Source organism: Podarcis cretensis, assembly GCF_951804945.1.
Source record: "Podarcis cretensis genome assembly, chromosome: 2".
Lineage (NCBI taxonomy): Eukaryota > Metazoa > Chordata > Lepidosauria > Squamata > Lacertidae > Podarcis > Podarcis cretensis.
This window is the reverse complement of record NC_137171.1, coordinates 69,526,756-69,545,644: the sequence shown is the minus strand read 5'-3', so window position 1 is coordinate 69,545,644 and position 18,889 is coordinate 69,526,756. Positions and strand designations below refer to the sequence as shown.

Genomic DNA, 18,889 nt, shown 5'->3' with positions numbered 1-18,889 from the left:
AGTGGTCTCATCCCGGGTAGGAAAGCATGCAGATCTGAAGATCATTCTCTGCCTTTTCCAGGTTGTTCTTCTAATTTTATTTTTTTTATTTTTTGCACCAGTTCAGGCAATTGTGGCTCATGACCTTTGCCCGTTTACATTTCAGGAGGCTTGGCAGTATACACCACAGAGCACTATGACTTTTAAAGTTAATAATAATGTTGAGTGGAAAGGAACTAACTTCATTGTGCTCTACCAGCAGACTGTGCCTTTTAGAAAAAGTCTGTTCATGCACAGTTCAGTGTTCAAAGTCTACCGCTTTTCCTTTGTGCCCTTTGATAGTATTGCATGTGGAAGTACAAGACAGGGTCGCTGCCAGATGATTATGTGATAAAATATTTCATTGTGATGAATTCACCAAAGAGTCAAAGCTGAGATCACTATGGGAACCTTAACTAAATGCCCTGACTTGGTTCAGTGATTTGATATTGCACAAAATGCATTACTCTGCATTTAGCACTGTCTGTTCCAGTTTTGAAGGCACACGGCAAGGTAAGCTGAGATGTAACAGCTTTGATCCAATTTAGTTGGCCTTTTTCCCCTGTGAAGGTGAAAGTCCCCAGGCATCTTCTTCAGGGCATAAGGAATGAGAGCCTGCTGCATTGTATTGTGTTACGCTTTTCTTTTTCACTTTTTTCAGAGATGACGGAGGATGAACAGTTTGCCTTGGCTCTGAAAATGAGCGAGCAAGAAGCCAGGCAGTTGAACTCGCAAGAGGAGGAGGAGGAAGAGCTTCTGAGAAAGGCCATTGCTGAGAGCCTTGGTGTAAGTGAAGCAGAAATACTTGGGCTACAGAATTGCCTGTTCACATCTTTCCCTGCCCTGTACTCCCCCTCTGCAGTTCAAATGAGGTGTTTGTTATGGGACAGGCTTCCATCTGGAATTCTAGCCAGTCTTCTGTAAGGCATAAATGCATCTGACAAGGTGAGCTCACAATACATTTGTTAAGCTTCACCATGTTAACAGCCCCAAACACGGCTAATGAATGATTTCACCTTTAGCTATCATTTTGTAGATTAACATGGAAGTGTCCATTTATATATTTTACTCAGTGGAGCAGCAGTCAGTTTGATTTAATAATTAGGAACGTACATTTTCAAAGGCAAATCACTTGTGTGCATTTTTCACCCTCCTTTCTAGAGCTGCCAGCCTTCTGAGTCTTCTGCTGCAGCTGCTGTGCCCCATCCTTCCAAGGCACAAGTGTCTTCAGCACGAAGCTGCCCAGCTGGGCAAGAGGATCCTGAGCTCCTTGCAGCTCTACTGCCTTGCCCTGAGTCTCCTTGCTCCGAGTACAGCTCCCTCTCACACAGTGACAAAACTGATAAGAATGGACAGACAGATGTCGCCAAGAGGCCCCTAGTAGTACTGACGAGGTTAAGCCAGGCAACAGTTGAGAGCTCACTAGTCTCTAGCATAATTGTATCTCCAGGGAAGAGCCAACCTTCTGCAGGGTCAAATGAAAACCCTTCCCCATCAGCAAGGAGCAGTTCCAGCGATACACCACCCAGTCTAGAAGAAGGGACATCAGTTGCCTTAAGCCCCACCTTTCCCCAGAGGCCTCGGGGCACTTTGTCACTGGCACCTCAGAGACTTTTTGCAGGAAGGTTTAGCCCTCCAAAGCCAACAGGCAAGGAAACTGAAAAGCATTCCCAAAATTACACGGAAGGAGATTCCCGTCCTGGTTGCTCAGAAGCTCCAGAGAAAGTGGCCCTGGAGCACAGCATGTTGGACTACTCCAGCAGACCAGGGTCTGAGCTTGGACATTGGTTGGAGCCCATCAAGAAGGCATGTCTTTCTCCTGGGCTGGTAGAAAGGACTGAATTGCCCAGAAACGCTCCTCCACTGTGCGCACTTCATAGGGGTGATGAGGAGTGCCAAGAAGGCGAAGAGAGAGACATGGTGCACTATTACTGGGGTGTTCCCTTCTGCCCTAAAGGTGTGGATCCCAACAAATATACCCAAGTCATCCTGTGTCAGCTTGAGGTTTACCAGAAAAGCCTGAAACAGGCTCAGCGACAGCTTCTACACAAGAAACCATTTGGGGAGCCCATTGTCCCCAATTTGTGTCCCTTGAGGCGAAGTGACCGTGGCAAAGCAGCAAAGGAAGCATCTAAGAGAGATGAAGGTACAGATGAGCAGGAAGGAGAAGAAATGGATGAGAAAAAGGAGCCTGAGAGCATAGCCTGGCTTCTGTCCCCAATAAATAGAGAGCAGAACATGGCAGGGGGAAGAAACCCTGAGCGTGACGATGAGCCAGCAAGCAGCTCACTTCAGGTAAATTTGCTGCGCTGTCTTTGTCGGTCTGGTGAATTCTGAATGAAGGAGGGGGAGTGGCTAGTTATCTTTGCTTGATGTTGTGATCTATACAACAGACTAGACCCCAAAGAATGTTGGTGCGTATTTAGGGGTACATTGGTTCACTACGACTTACCACACTTCTAAGGTCAAAGAGATTTGGTGAACTTTGCAGCTTTTTAAAAGAATAGTGGACAACTCAGAAATTTATAGGATCTAGCATTATAGTGAATTGAATCTCTAGTAGGTGGCTGCTCAAGCAAGGGTGGAGAAACTTCTCAGCCCCGAGCTAACCTTGTGGCTTAACTTTCTGGGGGCCACATGCCAGCTGTGTGCAGGGCCAAAGCAAAAAGTGGGTATACACACACTCCTTTACATGAACACAAACACTTCCAGACGCTCTCCCTAGCGTCAGTCTCCAGGAACTTGCCCTCTCCTCCCAGAGTGGCAATCAGACTTGAAAAAAAAGCATTGGAGCTAATGGAAGTCATTTTTTCAAGCCTAATTGTCACTTGGGGAATATTGGGGACATGGGGCATGTTGCAGTCAGATGAGGAGGACTCATGGGCTGCGTTTGAGCCGGTGGGCTTGAGGTTCCCCATCACTGCGATAACTTGTTTCTGCCAAGAGATTAAATAATAGACTTGAAACCCAGTTTGGGCTCTCTGGTTTCTAAATTGTAACAAATGTGACTTTCCTTTGCAAGATCAATCTTAGAAAGCATATACCAGTGTATCTAACCGCCAAAATTTTCAGCTCTTGATGGTTATGCTAATAGCTATGAAGGCAACTGTATTGTGGCTTATACACAAAGAGTTCTAGTATAGCAGGTCATCTCCTATTGCTGGCATGAGCATTGCTGTATTTTTAAAAAAAATTGTTTGTTTTGCTTGGCCTGTTCTCTGCCTTACTAGGTAAATCCATATGCTACCATAGATAGTAAAATGCCATGTGACCTAGTTCTAAAATACATTTTCAGCAGAAAAACATTTGCTATTTTGCACTGTATTTTTTACATTATTTTGCTCTTTGGGAGATGTACCATTCATAAGACTATGCAGTCTCTTAGGATTTCTCTGTGTTTCTTAGCCAGTTGCACAACTTAGGTTTTAAGGGCGCCTAAGCAGCAGTGGGGGACGCAGGTGGCGCTGTGGGTTAAAGCCTCAGCGCCTAGGGCTTGCCGATCGAAAGGTCGGCGGTTCGAATCCCTGCGGCGGGGTGCGCTCCCGCTGCTCGGTCCCAGCGCCTGCCAACCTAGCAGTTTGAAAGCACCTCCGGGTGCAAGTAGATAAATAGGGACCGCTTACCAGCGGGAAGGTAAACGGCGTTTCTGTGTGCGGCTCTGGCTCTGGCTCTGGCTCTGGCCAGAGCAGCGATGTCACGCTGGCCACGTGACCCGGAAGTGTCTCCGGACAGCGCTGGCCCCTGGCCTCTTAAGTGAGATGGGCGCACAACCCCAGAGTCTGTCAAGACTGGCCCGTACGGGCAGGGGTACCTTTACCTTTACCTTTAAGCAGCAGTGATTGATTTTAATGGGCAAGCTTTCCTATGTGTTTATCATGTCACTGAACAGAGGATGAGATGTGACAGGGAGAATGTTATAATCCTTCCTCATTGGTGTGGCATGCGCAGCCAAGCCACACATTAACCTGTTCCTCTTGCTTTAATTGTTGTCTCTGTGTGCCATTTTTTCAAGCTGCCGGACAGCCACTAGGTGTCAGTGTTTGTTTCATTTCAGGAGCTGGAAGCAGCTTTCGGTCATTGCTGCTGTTTAAACAGATTGCTAGTCAGATGAAGTATTTATTGCTGCTGTATTTTAGGTTTGTGTCAGCCTTTTCCAACCCTCATTTTTCATAATGACTTCGCTGCTAGATCATTGTATAACTTTATCTTCGCTCTGACTGAAGCTCAACCTTGTTGTTACTATTTTCAAGTGTATTTGATTGTTTACCCTAGTGATGGAAAGATACTTAACTTGTTTTGTGATATTTATATTCTGTCTTGTAATATTGAACGCGCTGAGGAAAAACTGTCATGTCTGCATTTTCTTTCAGAAGCAAAAGTGCAGTGCAGCCTTGCTTCTGGTTTCACAGTTTTGGATCCAGAGAGGCTATATTTAAACACACCTTAAAGGTGACCTGCGAAGGAGAAAATGTTGGACTTGTGCCCTATTTTTGCTCGTTTATGATAGATGGAGATGACCGAGATGACCGAGTGTTTTTGTGTCAAAGCTGTTTTTATCTCTCTGCCTCAGTTGTTGGAAATCCAGGCCTTACTTAGCCTGGATTTTTGTGTGCGTGTGGCATGTGAAGTTCTGATGAAAATCTAGGAAAACCCCAAAGGCCTGATAGCACTGGTAGCCAAGAAAGGGAATTAATAATATAGGAAGCTGTCAAATGGGAGACTGTGATGAGCTGATACATCTAAGCACAGAAGTTAGATATACCCCAGCTTCTTCAAAGCCATTCTTAGGAACACGGGGAGACTCTTTATACAGAGTCAGACCATTGGTCCGTCTAGCTCAGCATTTTCTACATCAGATGTGGGGAACCTTTGACCCTCTAGGGGTTGCTGAACTACAACTCCCAACCTTGTGCTTGCGACAGCTGGTGGGAATTGTAGTTCAACTATATCTGGAGGACCAACGTTCCTCATTGCTGCTCTACACTGTGAAGTAGCAACTTCCCAGAGTTTCTGATAAGGGTCTTTCTGAGCGCTGTCTGGAGATGCCAAGAACTGAACCCAGGGCCTTCTGTACACAAAGCAGCTGGGGAAGAGTCACCACCCAGTGGTAGAGCATCTGCTCTGCTTTCAAAAAATCCCAGGTTCAGTAGAGCTGGGAGAGAACATTGTCTGAAATCTTGGAAATCTATTGCCAGTCAGTGTGGACGATGCTGAGCTACATGGACCGCGGAGCCACAGCCCTAAACGAGTTCCTGGAAGAAGGCGCACCATAACGCAAGATTCAGTGTCCCTTTCGACTACATCCTCAAGGAATGCAGGCGTTGAGTGCACAAGTCTTAAGCAGTCTTCCAGCAAAAACGGAGAGTAATAGATTTGACATTTAAAATGGCTCTAGGGCTGTGAGAAACAAATGGGGTTGTTGGGGCAACCTGAAAACACAATTAAAATGTGAAAAGCTCAAGTTCCAACTCATAAATATACACTAAAGCACCTTAAGGTATAGCAGAGAAGCCAAGGCAGGGCTTCAGCCGAGTATGACAGTATGCTTTGCGGCAGGTGATTCTTAACACCCATTTTCTTTCTTCCGCCATGTAATGGAACATGGAGCTGATGGCAGGTAATTCAAAGACCACTTTTCCATGTTTTAAGCCTCATTTGAGCACTACATTTTTCTCCGCCATAATTACCCACCGGCGTTCTTTGTCACTGTTTCAGCACCCTTTGTGTTGACAGTAGTGTAAGTCCTAATGTATTTAAGGTGCCAAAGTGTCTCCTTAGCTGTTGAGTCCAGGCGGCTGCTACCTCTCCCCTCCCCCTCCCCGCTTCTGACTTGTTGCTATTCCAGTACAGCTGAATCCGTTCTAGCCTGGGATGTTAAATCTGCATCGTGCTTTTCCTGGCGGTTTGAGCTGCTGGCAAGCCTGTTTGACTATGCCCCCTGCATCTGCCGAATTGCAAAGCTGTTAATCAAGACAGTAACTACCGTTTCCTTCAAGTCTTCCCTAGTGGTTCCTCGCTCCATCCTGCTATGGTGAAATGCTGCTAAAATGGACAGTGTGCTTGAGCTACCCCTTCAGACTCTGCTTCCCGCTGTTCTTTGGGAAACGATATATACCTCTGTTGTCTCTTTAGATGAACGGCTTTCATGATTCATTGCCTAGAATAGATTGAAACTAGATGTTATGGCAGATGTGGGCCTCTACTGAAAACAACAACCCCATGTCTCTGTCTCTTCCTTTCTTGTTGTTCGTAAATTCTAGGGATACTGCACGCCTGATGTAACATCATTACCTTACAAGTTCCCACCACCACCACTTCACTGACCGCTTCTTGTTCTTCCCGTAAATAACAAACAATGTTCAGTACAATTTTGGGTAAAGTCAACACCCCAAAAGTTGGAAACAAGTGGGAGATTTATAGCAATCATATAGCTTTGTGTATGATCACAATTTATATACATCTTATCTAGAGCAAGCCCTGCCATGCAGCAAGGCAAGACTATTTGCCAGGGTGGAATACAAAACCCATAGTTCTTTGTGTGATTACCCACACCTCCTGTGCAGTGTCTTTATGGTTGCCACAGCATCACTTCCAGCTTCCAGTGCTTCATTTGGGTCTAGCACGGTGCTCCAATAATATCTGGTGTATGTAGAAAGAATAAAAATATTGTAATGTGCACCACACAATAAACTCTGGACCCAACCCAAATCATACACCCCATATACCATACACTGGATGGGAGGGTCTTCCCATAGACCGTTACAGGTTTCTCGTGAGATTGCTGTAAATGCAGTCAACATATGCTTGTGTGGATGGTAGCTGGGATGTTTAGAACAATTATTTAAAGCAATGCATAGAACATTGCATTCTTGTCTTAATTCATATTTGATCTATAGGTCAATATTTCCTACAGGTGACTATTGAAGAACAATATGCACCTACTTTTTAACAGATGAAGAGTAGGAGTAATAAGATTTCATAAATTCTTATATATAATTCTTATATATGTATATACACAGTGCCTTTGCTCAGGGGAACCTTTTTTCTATACAGTAGTACCTCGGGTTACATACGCTTCAGGTTACATACGCTTCAGGTTACATACGCTTCAGGTTACAGACTCCGCTGACCCAGAAATCAGGTTAAGAACTGAGCTTCAGGATAAGAACAGAAATCGTGCTCCGGTGGCGCGGCAGCAGCAGGAGGCCCCATTGGCTAAAGTGGTGCTTCAGGTTAAGAATAGTTTCAGGTTAAGTATGGACCTCCGGAACGAATTAAGTACTTAACCCGAGGTACCACTGTAAATGACTATTGACTCATGGGGAAAATCTATTGGGGTCCAGAGCCAAAAGTGGGAGAGCCATCAATAAGATAGAAACATCTATAGAAGAAAGCTGTAGAAGATCAGGTATTTTCAACCTTTCACACCCAGGCCCAATTTTAACCCAAGCATGCATTTGGGGACCCATTTCTTAATCTTGTACTATATAAGCCCACAAGGTGGCTTGATAGCTTAGACAGACATGAGACTCCTAATGTCAGTGTTGTGATTTTGAGCCCCACGTTGGGCAAGAGATTACTACATTGCAGGGGGTTGGACTAGATGACCCTTGTGGTCCCTTTCCAGTCTATGGTTCTGTGATTCTATTTGCATGGTGGTAGTACTGCTGTTGCGACCCACCTTCAATCAAGCCATGACCAACTAGTGGGTCCTGACCCACCTGTTGAAGACCAGTGAGGCTAGATGCTCTTGATGTGTGTGAAAATATTTATTTGTGCATGATGTATGAGAGATGAAGTTAGTTTAATATGGAATGAGCAGGGGTAGAATGCAAAACCCCATGACAACTGCATTTGGAGTCTAACACAGGAAATAGGAAGTTCAGTGATGGATGGCTCAGTGATGGATGGCTTGATATAAGAATAGGGCAAAATATAAGAATGAAAAAATTAGAGGAGTCTACCAGCATCCCCATTCTTTCATTTCTTGACCCCCTTACTTTTTTTAAAAAAATATTTTATTAAGTTTTACAAAAAAGAAGAAATTAACATACCAGCAAAAAATCCAGAAATATCACAAAAAAGAAAAAAAAGAAAAAAAAGAAAAACACACACATATAAAAACAAATTTAACATAAAAAACTCTCTTTCAAGTTTGCACCCTTCAAAACCTTGTTTCACTTACTTCCACCCACCTCCCTTTCTTGTATTCCACTTAACAATTAATTCAGCAAGACCATTCGTTATTCATTTTCGTCCTTTATCCCTCCCTTTGTACTCTTATTTGTCTTAATCACTAGAACCCCTTCGTTTCATTTTCAATGTCCTCAACATTCATATATTTTACAATATTTTACAATGTTTTTGTAGATAGACTTTAAACTTAAATGTTTTTGTAGATAGACTTTAAACTTCTTCCAATCCTCTTCCACCTGTTCTTCTCCTTGATCTCGGATTCTGCCAGTCATTTATGCCAGTTCCATGTAGTCTATTACTTGCATCTGCCAATCTTCCAGGGTGGGTAGATCTTGCGTCTTCCAGTGCTTTGCGATAAGTATTCTTGCTGCTGCTGTAGCATACATAAAAAAAGTTCTATCCTCCTTTCCTGTGGCAACTTATCTGAGTTCTTATTTGGGGAAGGACTGTAGAGCATCTGCTTTTAAGGCAGAAGCTCCTTGGTTTAATCTCCAGCATCTCCAGACAGGGCTGGCAGGGATTCTGTCTGAAACCCTGAAGAGCTGCTGCCTGTCAAAGTAGACCAGGCATAGGCAAACTCGGCCCTCCAGATGTTTTGGGACTACAACTCCCATCATCCCTGACCATTGGTCCTGTTAGCTAGGGATGATGGGAGTTGTAGTCCTGAACATCTGGAGGGCTGAGTTTGCCTATGCCTGATGTAGACCATACTGAGCTAACTAGCAGTGGTATAAGTATAAGGCAACTTACTCAGTATAAGGCAACTTCCTGCACTCCTACAATGCTGCTGGCCATTTAAAAACCTTGGTGCATATTGGGAAGGAGACCAAGTGGTAGCAAAAGCATTAAACTTCAGTTGTGGCTTGTGCCTGATCCAAGAGTAGGCAAGAGAATAGCAAAAAGTTGGGATGTAGAGAAAGTGAGAGGAAGAGCGAAAGAGAAAAGTGGAAAGAAAAGAGGCAAAACTACAGTACAGTCAAAAATTAAAAGTTGGTTTTGTATTGCCGGATGAGGTTAAAGATGGTCTGAAAGGTTGAACATTACTATGTCGCAGAACCTTTCAGATTCCACCTACAGATTCCCCCCCCTTTCCCCTTTATATCAAGAAAGTGGCATGTTAGAGAGCATGGACAGGTGTGATTCAATTTTTTATTTACCTAAGGAAGATACAACACCTGGATCTCTTTGCAGGAAGATGGGTAGGATTCTGAAATTCAAAGAGCCATTTAATGTACAGCTTTTTAGAGTAAAATACATTTGCACACGGTTTATACAGTTAGAGTGCTACTTAATTAATTGTTTCAGTGGCTTCCATTGACATGTAATGGTAATGCATTTCCCAGTAATGTAATTACTTGGCTAATTCTGGCATAGGACTAGTTTACAGTTAGTTCTGAGCTACGAGTTCTCAGAACATCTTGCGAGATAGTTCTTTCTGTTTATGTTCCAGCTAAGGACAATGTTGCAACCAACATCTTTGCTTTTCAGTGTGTTCCTGACAGCTTCTGTCTCAGCTGTGAATTTTGCAAGTGTTTTGCTTCTGAAGTTAACCCTTTGAGCTTAATGCTTTCCTTGAGACAGCAAGCCATGTTCCGGGAGAACAACCAATTCAAGTATGAGCAAGTAGCATGTGCGGTTGGGGAGGGTCCAAACCTGTCTTTGCCTTTGTCTCCTGGTTCATGCAGCATAATGTGCCTTTTTTGATGCAACTCTTTGCTTGTGGCACAGTGTCTGGATATGGGTTGGTATGTGGATCCTACCTTACAGTGACAGGTTGGTCATGGTAACTATCTGGTTTCTTCCAAGTTTTATGATTCTATGACCAAATGACCTTCAAACCCTTTTAAATGCACGTTTACACGGTTAGCTGATTCTTATTGCACAGATATATTTCCGGTCTCTGAAGGACTTTATGTTGCTCCTGCCCTACTTTTTTCTTACAGTGGACGTGCTAGCTTAGAAGTATTGAGCTGCCATTGAAAGATTGGTTGGTTTGATTATTTTCTTTGTCCTTAGGCCACCCAAGTGCTGTTTGCAGAAGATGTGCTTGAAGAAAGGGAGCCCATGCAGATTACCCAAAGGTAAGTAGGTGTATATCAAAGTAGTTCATTATGGGAGATAATAAGCCTGCTGGAATGACCTGGTCTTACTGGGATCTTCTTCAGAAGCTGTTGCACAGAAATTTAGTTTTTTGATGCCTGTGGCTGTTGTATATTTCAGTTGTAACTATACTGTGCTGGAATGTGATAAGCGGGCAAAGGAACCTAATTTCTGTTTGTATAGTGTCAAATGTGTGCGACTCAGAGCCTTGAATGGATATTCTGCCTGAAATCTCAGCATGCGTTATCATTCTTGCAGTATATTTGTGTCTAATGTCAAACAGAGAAGTATGACCCTCAACAGTACCTGTGTCTTAAAAATGTAAAGCAAGAAGTAGCCATTGCAGTAAAGATAATAAAGTTCAATCCTTGGCCTAAGGAGCTAATTTAATTTGATTTGACACCACAAAGCAATAAATTGTGGCTGGTTGAAAGATGAGTTTCAGCAAGAGTCTCAGCGGGTATGCAAACAGCATGGCGGAGCAGTATTTAAATATATATAATATGTAATATATATATGCAGTTCTTTGAAGAGGCAAGAACAGAAGACAAGACCAAGAAAGCATATCGTAATAGTGGCAGCACATTTATCTCCTTGAAACAGCAAGCCATGTTCCGGGAGAACAACCAATTCAAGTATGAGCAAGTAGCATGTGTGGTTGGGGAGGGTCCAAACCCTGTTTGCTTCAGATGATTAAATAACAAGTTGGGGAGGCTGCTGCCTGTGTCTTGCATTTGGGCCCCTGCTGCTGCTGCTGCTTTTTCTGGCAGGGCACAGCATGGCCATTTCTGGAAGACCTCCTGGGAGGACTGCCGCCTTAAAGGTTCCCAGAGCCCAGGAGTAAAGCATACTGGCTGGGATGGCTTGCAGTAGAGATCAGGAAATGAAGGAAACGGTAGGAGATGGTGCAGATAGGGGAAGATTCGTGAAGTAATTCGCCAGGAAGATTTCAATATTTGCTGCTCAGCCACAAGTCTAGCTGTGAGAAGTTCCTTGATTCTTGGGTTAGTTTTCCCAGGTTTTATAATTAAAATGCTCTTGGCATGAGGCCACTGGTTTTTCTCTGCCTGATATCCTCTCTTCTCATTGATCCAACAGCATTTTGGCTGAATGCTCAATGAGGGGAGCAGACTGACTAATGTGATAGCTCTTCCCACCCTGCAGTGGGGTAAGCTCTCCTATGTACATAGTCTAATAAGGAGGATGGCAGTTTCACCCTTATGGTGATCATACTTTGGAGGAGAGATTCAAGTGTGGATGCCTTTCTTTGCCATCACAGCTGTCAGGAGGTTCTGGGACTGCGTGGGGAAAGAGAGAGAGAGATATAATGCCCCTGTTTCCTCACTAGGGCATAATATTTCAAGTACTCATTAGCCAGAGCTTGATTGGAAAAAATCCCCCTAGCTCCATCCAGGGACAGCACTCATATAAACAACAAGTGGCACTGGTGTGAGGCTTCTACCCTTAAGGCTTGTTCCATTTCCCCCTCAGACTGTAGGTAATGGGATTAGTCTCCTCTGTTTACATTGGGTGCCTTGCACATTTTTCAAGCCGCAAGCAGGGATCTCAAAGTACATCCCACTTGCCACGCTGTGACCCCGGGAACTTTGCAATGCAGCCGGCGGCTGCCCTCATCAGGCTGCTGGGATCAAGATTGACCATTACGTGCTGCGACATCTAATTTGATCAGACGGCACATCTGCATTAAGATGACAGTGGCTGCAGTATTCTCAGTTTTGTGCACATTAAGTGTGGCCATCTGGCACCTGGCAGTTTGCCAGCAGAGCCCTGCGCTGGGCAGAGCACAGGCAACCTGGTCAGCGGGCTTCAGATGCTCTTTGGTTCTTATGCTGCTGGAGTAATTTTGAAAGCAGCTTTAGCCAACGGCATCTTCCTCCCCCATTTTCCATTGGCCACTCAGCTTTGTTGTTTCCTGTGTTGTGCAAAGTATGCTAGATTGAGATTTTAATAAATGATTATATGCTTTGTTACTGGGAGATAGTTGGTGTAGCAAGCAATGTGGGTTGACTTCAAATTGATTAGCCCATTTTATAAATGTCATAGCAAATTGTTTAGTGTGAGGCCTTTTGAAGTGAGTCTTGATGGTTTACACAGCATAAGCTGTCCTCAGCTTGGGCTCATAACAAATGCTTTGAGATGGTTTATTTAGCGAGAGAGCGAGAGAAGTCACTTGTGGTTTCCCATCAGGATTTTCTTATTTATCATAAATCAGTGGTGGCTGTTCCCTACTCTCTGAGGCTCATAGCTGAGTTTAATAAATCTTTCCTTTTGTCAGTGTGGAGATTCGTGTTTTTCAAGTGTGCACTTGCATACTTGATCAATCCAATAGGAAAGCCACATAGAACTCGTAAGGTTGACAGGGTGGCAATGTCACAGTGGCTCAGCCTGTGTCTTCCCATGACGTGGAGCGACTGTGCTTTGCAGAGAAAATGGCGGCACTGGAAGGTCAAAATGAGAGGAGCCAGGCACAGTTAAATGCTGCATAAAAGAGCTGCTTGGTTCGTGTTGGCAGAACTTTGCTGTAGGGAAGCTTTGAGTTGTGTCAGATTCCTGCTGCTTTAGAGAGCTGTGTGCAGTGATGAAATGGGGGGGGGGGGGAGAGAGAATAGCAGTAAAGGATGGGAGAGAGAAGAGTTCAGTGTCAAACAGATCTCCACCTCTTCCCACTCCTTGCTAAGGATTAGGCTGCTCTGCTACCTGCAGTACTCCTGTGACCAAAAGCAGAAAGCATCAAAGAAGCCTTTGCAGTTCTGAGTAGATATTCTTACGTCTCTTGCATGACACAACGACCCTTTCTTTTGCTTTAGAAAGTGCCTCTAGGGAAGAAGGGCTTCTCCACGGTCGTCTTGTTTGGGATGCTTCTTTCAAGCCTGTAACTTTCTGCATTCTCTCCTGCTGCCTTTCTTGGATAATCAGAGCTCCCAAGGCTGCAGCTGACTTTCACAGGCCTGCATGTTGTGACACTGGTTTATTCTGTGTTTGCATTTCAATAGCATTTCTGCCTTGACCCCGTTGGACACTAGGAGAAGCCCAGACATGGCCGCAGAGAATCAAGCTGAGGAAGAAATCACTCTTTGCCCTGGTATGAGCCCTCTAACAATTCATTTGTGGTTTTGAGCCAAGAAAATCAACATCCTTTAGTTGCAGACAAAGCTGTGCTGCTTAGCAGGTTGTAAATCATGAGGTCAAACTGGTAGGTTTGGTAGGTGGATCCCTTGAAAAAGGCCTGATCAGTTCCTTAGGAAAACGCAAAATCCTTCTGGTCCCTTGCCATTCCAGCCCTAGTGTGTCCAGGTGCAGGCAGGAGGAAGGGGGCTGACTCAACTCCCTTTCTGCTCTTTCATTTGGGTGGTTGCATCAATGGTACCCTGGAGAGGGGCTTCATGCTGTTTCCTGTGGACTTCTTGCTTCACTGGAATGCCTCCCTTGGAGCACCATGAAGGATGCTGCTAGTATGCTGGCACTGTCATCATTTATTTGCTTGGCCGCAGAACAAGGGTGACACTGAGCACCACCTGCTGAGCCTCTTAGTTTTGTCCTAGAACCACTTATGTAAGTGTTTATGTTAGTTTATATTCCTTGGTTAAACATACTGGGAGAAGGACTCCTGAGCTTATCTTTTAGAAACTGAATGAAATATGTCTTCCTCTCAGGATGAGCAAATGAACTTCCTCCTCTGCCTTTTGCAGTCCTGTGTTTAATGAAGCTGCAATTGTTAATCGTTGTTTGGACACTCAAAGCCAGGGGTGTCAACTACTACGGCTTTAACAGGAGGGTTACCTCCTGTTAGAAGAGCCAGCGGTCCCCACCTGCTGGGTTTGTCAGTGACATCCTGAATGATGTATTTCCCCCGCCCCCTCCTCCAGTTCAGAGCAAATCAGTCATACAGCAATGCTTACAAATCCATCTGCCCTGAGCATACATTTTCAAAATCATGCTAGGGGAAAGGAATTTTCTTATATTCAGTAAGCAAGAAAATTGTTCAAGGTTAAATTGTTCTCTTCAAGACCCAATCTGATTTCGAAATTATTTTTCTAAAGCAAACCTTTTTTCAGTGTCACATCTCATACAGGAACAGGTTTAATTGTGAGGTTCCCTGCAGGAGACTGGATGAGGTTTTCATTGTTGGTAATAACTGAGGGGTGGTGTTCTAACAAAGAGGCAGAGCGGGTACAAAGGAAAGGCAAGCTGTACAGCAAAGCAATAGGTGTGTTGCCTTTCTCCCGAGTTGAAGCGTTTGCTCCTGCATTGTGCTGCTCGCCAGCAAAACCTACCCTGGCGCACAACCTACATGCCCTATTGATTCCTGCTCCCTGTTAAGCTGCAGCGTGGCAGTAGCCTTATCCACACACTGCTGCACTATAGCTTTAAACTTCTACTCCAGTTATGTTGTTGCACGTTGTCTGCTAACATTTGTGACAAGTCTAAAAAATGTTTAGAAACTGTGAAGACACTGTAAAGCAAATGGGATAAGTTTTATCAGCTAGTGTGGAATGTGCTGGGGGGTTGGGGGGGGGCTTGTGGAGAATAATAGGGAGGGGCTGAGCTGCTGCTAACATGGGAGGCTTCTGTTACAGAGACCCAGCCGAGTCCATTGCAAGCTATTGAGCCTGAGAGCGGAGAAATCCATTCATCCAGCAAAGATGTCTCTCTGCAGGTAAGCAAATCCCTAAGGGATAACAGCCAGTGAAGCATCTGGAATGCAGAGTCTCGTTTCCTGCCTGTCTCCCAAAATGAGCTGCTTTGCAAACTATGCAACCTGCTAGGAAATGTTTGTGTGTGTGGGGGGGGGGGCTCCTGTTGTTCTCCCTCCCTTTGTCAGCAACTCCTCCCTTTCGTTTCTTTTCCTCCATCTATGCGGCCATGGACTACAAGCCTAGCACCTTTGTTAGCGGAAGGGATTGCTGTTGGCTTTCTCACGTTTGTCATCTTGCGGGCGACACCTATTCAATGTGCTACATGGGTTGCGATGTGCCAAAGGACACTACTGGGCCCAACGAGGGAAAGGGAGCTAGTTGCTTGTCCCCGAGCTGCACGTGTCTGACTGAACAAAGAGGTTGCAAGCATGTTGGCAAAACTGTGACTCTGCAGTGTGATTAAGCTGTTGCTATTGGCTATTTTATATTTTATATTTTTTATTTTAATAGCTGTTGCTATTGTTGCTATTTGATGGGACGCAGGTGGCGCTGTGGGTTAAAGCCTCAGCGCCTAGGGCTTGCCGATCGAAAGGTCGGCGGTTCGAATCCCTGCGGCGGGGTGCGCTCCCGCTGCTCGGTCCCAGCGCCTGCCAACCTAGCAGTTCGAAAGCACCTCCGGGTGCAAGTAGATAAATAGGGACCGCTTACCAGCGGGAAGGTAAACGGCGTTTCCATGTGCGGCTCTGGCTCGCCAGAGCAGCGATGTCACGCTGGCCACGTGACCCGGAAGTGTCTCCGGACAGCGCTGGCCCCTGGCCTCTTAAGTGAGATGGGCGCACAACCCCAGAGTCTGTCAAGACTGGCCCGTACGGGCAGGGGTACCTTTACCTTTACCTTTATTGGCTCTTTACAGCTTTGAGGCTTTGACAGTAGAGCATGTGTACACAAGAGGGGAGTGGGCAGAGGGCTTTAAGATTTGGCACTGGTCTGAATGCTGCTGCTGCTTAATTTTGGGGTGCTCACTGTGCCCGTGCGGGCCTTCTGACTATTACCTTAAAAGAAGTCTTCGCAGTCATGGTTTATCTTGGATGTGCCTCTAGATTAATCCAGAGAAAGGCCTTTCTTGCTTGTCTCATTGCCAAATGAATGCTGTTGTCTTTGCTCTGCTTTCCTGAATCACCACACCTGTGCTGCAGTCACCATGCCGCTGTCACAACAGTGACATCTGACTTCAATGGCTGTTTCTGGTAATATAAAAATAATGCCTATTTAGGTTGCTGCTGGTGGGAATATAAAAGGGATTTTCAAGTACTATTCTGGCAGGATACATAAATCTAGGTGAATTGGAGAGCACTTGACAAGATGATTCATATGTAAAAGGCTAATTCTTGGAGTCTTCAGCCTGTACAGGGTTGTCTGTCTCCATGATGATGACTGTTAACATGTAGAAGCAGCATCACATTGTAACAGGTACCTTAATGAACTTCATAATAGCTCAGGTTTTTTACGTTGTGTGCCATTCATCAGTTAGGCAGTGTCACTGAGTGGGATAGTGCACCCAGTGAGTATCTGAACTCTTACAGCCTATGCTATGTTTGCATAGTGATTATGAATCTTAGGGACCTCTAGGGAAACCATAACTAGTGAGTTGTCTCTTGTGTTATGGGACTAGTTCCTGGGTGGGATTTGTGCCTTAAAAAACCTATCCAGGCAGAAAGACAGCAAGTGCTCAGAAAGGCCCTAAGAATAGGTCAGAGCCCATTTTAGGCCTCCCGGTGTTAACTTGGGTGATCAGAAGGACTTGAACGCTGTGGCAGGATTTGAACCTTGTATTATATGGCTCAGTGGATAATGGGAGCTGAGCCATACACCAGCCAGCCTGATCTCCTGCCTCTGCTGCTGGCCCATAGGCACGAGCCCTGTTTGAACGGAGGCGGCCTCAGTCGCTCAGGGCATCTCTTCTTGTAAGCGCCGGCGTGGGATGGTTCTGCTTTCCCCTTTGCTGGGTGGGCAGCCAGTCAGGCGGTTAAGGCTTCTCTCAGCCGTCCTCCCAGGGCTTGTCAAAAGTCATTCTCAGGGAGGGGGGTGGGGAGAGGGGGCTGATGTATTGCTACACAATGCCACATTTACATTTACAATTGAGTTATTTACTGTGGGAGTGTAAGCAGTTTATTTGGACACCTGGTATTTGCAAAGGATGTGATCTGCAAGGCTGTGTAAAGTGGAAATGGGAAGGAGCGGAGAGCTCTTCACATCTGTAGATGTGTCATCTTATTAGATTAACACCGATTTGATCAGAACTCCTTATCGTTGGCATGTCTTGTTTTGTGTTTGGCATGTCTTCACAACACACCACAGCCTCAAATCACTTAGCAAGATGTAGCAATGCCGAGATGCAAAATACTAGGAATGTATGGTGTAGCAGTAGTAGCTGTAGTGTAGCTTAATAACTGCAGAATGCACAGAGCAATTTTTTCCACTTTGGAGTCAGGTCTCTTTAGAAAAGGATTTTTTAAAAATGACTTTTGCCTGAAACAATTGTTGACGGTCCCTGCAGTTTGGTACTGATCACCTGTCAGCAGGGAATTTGGCACATATGAGATTGGGCTTTAAGAAAACACCAGCCAATCACACACACCCCCACATATACAAAGCAGTCTTCAATAAGTCAATGAAATTCCTCACATAGAATTAGGCTCCTGCTTGACAATGTAGATTCTGCAATGAAGCTGCTAAGCAACAGGCCTACATAATGGGGACCACTCATAAAACAAAACATGAAGCATGCCTAAGCAGTCAGTCAGGCTCACGTCTAGTGATGGTTTCCTTGGAACTGTGCAGTTATAAGGACACAGATGACAGTTTCTGTGTATGTGTAAGAGAGAGAGTGTGTCTGCTTGTCTCACCCCAATAAAAATCACCAATCCTAGAATATTTCCCACAGGTTCCATCTAGCTGGTTTAATATTTAAACAGACGTTTTAATGGTTCTGGCAAATCTTCTTTGCTTTTGAATGTTTAGGAACCTTTGAGATAGGCTGACATTATGTAGAAGTCTTCCAGTATTAAGAAATAAGATGGCAGTAGTCAGCCTTCTGCCTCTTTCAGACATGAATAGTTCAAGGCAGAGGCTGTGCGTTTCAGAGGGAGAAATGCACTGTGGCTCTGAGACTCTGTTGGGGATATTAAAAAAATGGGTGTATTTAATGACATGCAGATAATAGTACTTAACTTTATCCTACAAAAAAGCCAAGAAAGAACTTCCATGTGTTTTCTTGCTCCCATCCTGTATCCCTGCCACAAAACTAGGGGCTGATCTGGTTGGACCAGCATGCTTCTCACTCACAAACCCAAGGCCCAGTGAGGATTTGGGAGTTAATTCAAAGTAACTGCTGTAACTCTTCCACATATTTGTCACTAGAAAGTCGTGGGGTGGATAGAGTGCAGGACCTGGACTAGGGAGAGTTGAGTCAAATCTGCCGCAGAGCTCACAGCATAGCCTTGGGCAAGCTTATCCTCTGCTCCATGTACCCAGCCCTGAATTGCCTGGGATAAAGGTTGGGATGCAAAGGTGAAAAGTATACACCCAGATAGGCTAACAGGTGTACCTGGAACAGTCATGAAAACTATGCTTCCCTTACTTACTGACCTCAGGATTGTTTCAAACATTTGCAACTCCAGTTAGACACAATTGTAGATGATATTCAGAGCCAGTTCATTATGACCACCAGCTGTTAAGAGCAAGCAGCAGTGGCTATCTCAGTCTTGTCTGGTTTGGCTTTAACAGAGACCATCCGGATGCCCATGGGAAGCTCAGGCTGCTGAGCTATTTGGACAGTTACTAAGAATGTGAGAGAAGCTTTGCTGATCAGACCAAGTGCCCATCTAATCCAGCCTTCTACTTTCAGCAGTGACTTT

The 18,889-nt window shown here is 44.9% G+C and overlaps 1 protein-coding gene across 3 annotated transcripts in view; it reads left to right on the top strand.

Moving 5' to 3' along the window:
• UIMC1 (ubiquitin interaction motif containing 1) overlaps positions 1-18,889 on the top strand; it is a 98,193-nt gene that overhangs the window by 45,292 nt on the left and 34,012 nt on the right. For all 3 annotated transcript variants that reach the window (XM_079968223.1, XM_079968222.1, XM_079968221.1), the window contains exons 4-8: positions 680-804; positions 1,180-2,313; positions 10,231-10,295; positions 13,329-13,417; positions 14,913-14,992. In XM_079968223.1, coding sequence (XP_079824349.1) covers positions 680-804; positions 1,180-2,313; positions 10,231-10,295; positions 13,329-13,417; positions 14,913-14,992 — 1,493 coding nt within the window. The remainder of the gene's footprint in view (positions 1-679; positions 805-1,179; positions 2,314-10,230; positions 10,296-13,328; positions 13,418-14,912; positions 14,993-18,889) is intronic.